At 34.3% G+C, this 3,487-nt stretch overlaps 1 protein-coding gene across 1 annotated transcript; it reads left to right on the top strand.

Moving 5' to 3' along the window:
• Nucleotides 1-396: 396 nt before the first annotated feature.
• Nucleotides 397-3,089, top strand: LOC135649094 (syntaxin-132-like). Its single transcript, XM_065167203.1, has 12 exons — nt 397-489; nt 753-809; nt 1,459-1,507; nt 1,585-1,673; nt 1,763-1,836; nt 1,942-1,984; nt 2,066-2,126; nt 2,225-2,250; nt 2,335-2,412; nt 2,501-2,581; nt 2,677-2,742; nt 2,931-3,089. Exons 1-12 carry the CDS (start codon nt 469-471, stop codon nt 3,087-3,089), a joined length of 804 nt encoding a protein of 267 aa, XP_065023275.1. The 5' UTR covers nt 397-468.
• Nucleotides 3,090-3,487: the final 398 nt, after the last annotated feature.

Genomic DNA, 3,487 nt, shown 5'->3' with positions numbered 1-3,487 from the left:
TAGAAATCTTACACAAACTGGATTATGTGTTGATTTTTTGTATAGTAGTTATCTTCATTAATCTCATAAAGAATTCATTATGTTTTATGGGCATTGTGGCTCTGTTATATAGAAATCTTACACAAACAGGATTATGTGTTGATTTTTTGTATAGTAGTTATCTTCATTAATCTCATAAAGAATTCATTATGTTTTATGGGCATTGTGGCTCTGTTATATAGAAATCTTACACAAACTGGATTATGTGTTGATTTTTTGTATATTAGTAACCTTCATTAATCTCATAATTCTGTACAGCATGTAATATAGGCACCTGAGCTGATCATTTTATAAAAGAAACCATGTCACTGACACCATGATGCTTTCATTGAATAGAGGAATTCTTTTGAAATGAGCACAAGTCAATCTCTGAAGGTGAGGGATGTCGAATTAGGAAGTCTGCATTCGGATAATACATCAGACTATGGAATGGAAGATTTTTTTAAGCAGGTAATATTACTGTACATGTACTCCGAATTGTCTAATGGAAACAATATGTTCACATCTTCAAAATGAGAATCCCAATAATGTTTTTTTGGAAAATACTTTACCCTCATATTTGTTATGAGTGAAGTTATTTTAGAGAGTTTGCATTTAGTTTTCATATGTTACTTTGTTCTCTAGCTTTCCTTGTATTCTCTAACTCAGCCTGATCATTAAAAAAAAAAGAAGAATAATTTATCTTTGGATGTTTATTCATTCATCTTTATTAGGTCACTGGAATTGAGAAGATGATGGAAAAAATATCCAATCACCTTAAGAAGCTTCAGGTTTGTCACACATTCTTAATCATGTCTTCCTAATTTCCTTTATTTCCACATTGAGTTCATAAACAGAAGTATATAACTCACTGCTCTTGTGATGGTCGGCTGTTGTGGTAATGTTTGGTGATGCTGTCACTGAATCCTTATTCTCCTTATTAGTTTTGCATATTTGTTATGTTTTAGTTATCTTTTGCCATTAATGAATGAGCAGGTAAGGTTTCTCAGATCATTAATTTCTTTTCTCCTTTATCTTCTGTAGCCATCAAATCTTTATGACTTTAGTTACTAAGATATATTTAAAGTAGGCTGCAATAGCTATGATTTGATGCTCATTATCCTCTCCTTACCAAGGAAAATTTTGGTATCATCTGGTATGGTTTATGATGCATGATATTGAACTTGTATTTACAACATACAAATGTTTGACCTTGTAATGGCAAAAGCTATCTGTTTAGGATCTTTAGGGGCAATTGGAGATTCATGAATGCCAATGAAAGTCATAATAGATTCAAAGAGATGTGTTTGTTATCATAATATTTCCCCCCTTTTTTTGTTGAAAAAGCTACAAATTCTTTTGAAGCCAAAGATAAGTAACCAGTCCATCGATCTGTTAGAAATGTGATCCCAACTAATGTTAATCATCCATATGTACCAGGAAGCAAATGAAAATTCCAAGTCTGCTACTAAAGCCTCTTCGATGAAAAGTACAGATCTCTTCGTCTTACAGCTGATTATTTCCATGTTTTTTAAGTCAACTGAAACATAACATACTTGGTTCCAGCAATTAGACAGCAAATGGAGAAGGATGTCGATGAAGTTGGAAAAATTGCTCACATGATCAAAACCAAACTACAGGAAATTGACAGAGATGTATTGTTTTTTAAAGTTCATGTTTGAAAGTATCAATTCCAGAGAATTCATAATATCGTGAATCTATCGATTCCCTTATTCTTCTATAGAATTTAGCCAACAGAAATAAGCCTGGCTGTGAGAAGGGAACAGGAGTCGATCGATCCAGGATGGCTCTGACTGCGTGAGTGTTACCATTATGCTTGTAATCATCATATCAGTTCATAGCAACTCAGCTCAAAACATGTTCCTGAAACATTATCATTGTTTTTTCTGCTTCCCACCACAGTGCTCTAAAGAAGAAATTGAAGGACAGAATGAATGATTTCCAGGTACCATATCAGATATGTCCAATCCTGCATGTCATAGTTCTTCTTTTCTGTACTATCTTTGATCAAGGAAATGCGTTGTAGAATCTCAGGAAAAGTATCCAAGATGACAACAGAGAGGTGGTTGAAAGAGCGGTGTTTACAGGTCTCAATCTTTCTCCTTTCTGCTTTCTGAAAAAAAAAGATATAAAGTAAAAGGAAAATTATTACTGAACTTGTTCTAAACTTTGTAAAATTTGACAGTCACTGGAACATTACCAACTGATGAGGTGAGGTTTATAGCCATTATGGCCAGGTGGATTAGTATGCTAAACTCTTCATGTACTCACTCTTGGTTGCTCAAGCATGTGCAGATGATCGATCGCCTGATTGCGAATGGAAACAATGAGCAAATCTTCCAAAAGGCAATTCAAGAAATGGGTAGAGGGCAAGTATGATCATTATTGTACTGGGGATTAAGGATTACATTGGTATTTGGTCATTAGTTGTTCTTTAATCATTATGAAGCATGTTTTCCAGATAATTGACATCATAGAGGAAATCCAAGAGAGGAATGATGCTGTGAAGGAGATTGAGAGAAAGCTACTTGATTTGCATCAGGCATGATAATGAAATAGTAAATTGCAGGAACTATTATTATCTTTGTTTCACTTTTATTTCTCTGACAATTTATCATCTATGTGACCTTTGGTTAGGTTTTCATGGATATGGCTGTATTGGTTGAGGCACAAGAAGAGATCCTGGATAACATTGAATCTCAGGTCTGCATTTTTGCTTCCTGGATATGGAATTCTGCGTCAAAATATATATCATGCTTATTGATGAAATATGAGCCTAATAAAACCATAACAATCAAAACTTTGGCTATAATTATTTCTTGCAAGGCCTAAATCAATTGTTCATTTTGTTTCTTTTTTCCTGAACCTTACTGATCATATCATCTCTACAGGTAGCCACTGCCATGAACCATGTGCAATCTGGAAATAATGAATTGCTAACTGCAAAGAGCCTCTCAAAAAGATCAAGGAAATGCATGTTTATCGCTATAGTGATCCTCTTGGCAATTGCAGCAGTCATTGTGCTCTCAATCCTGAAACCATGGAAGTGACACAAGAATGGCATTGGCCTGCACATCTGGTTCAGTAATCCAGCCTCAAAGATGAACAGATAGAGAAGCTCAACATCTGATCTGCCACTTGCAGACATAAATGTTTATTTTCATCAATATATGCTATGATATCATTAACCTACCTACTTAGATACACTAAATTTCATACTTTTCGGCATCGAAAACACCAAAATTTCTCTTTAAAGTCACAAGTTTCAGTCCTAGTGATTAATGAGGAGTTACTGACAGCAGAAACAGAAATTTTCTCTGGATGATGTAAGAATGTTAGTCAAGTAGGAGTGGACATATTAATCTTCTTTTGCTCAGACTGGCACATATATTCCATTTCAGTTGATAACTAACATGATTATGATAAGAGCTTCACATATAATTACACA

Source organism: Musa acuminata, chromosome BXJ3-9, assembly GCF_036884655.1.
Source record: "Musa acuminata AAA Group cultivar baxijiao chromosome BXJ3-9, Cavendish_Baxijiao_AAA, whole genome shotgun sequence".
NCBI lineage: Eukaryota > Viridiplantae > Streptophyta > Magnoliopsida > Zingiberales > Musaceae > Musa > Musa acuminata.
Note: the sequence above shows the minus strand (reverse complement) of the source record. Positions and strands in the feature narration are given on the sequence as shown.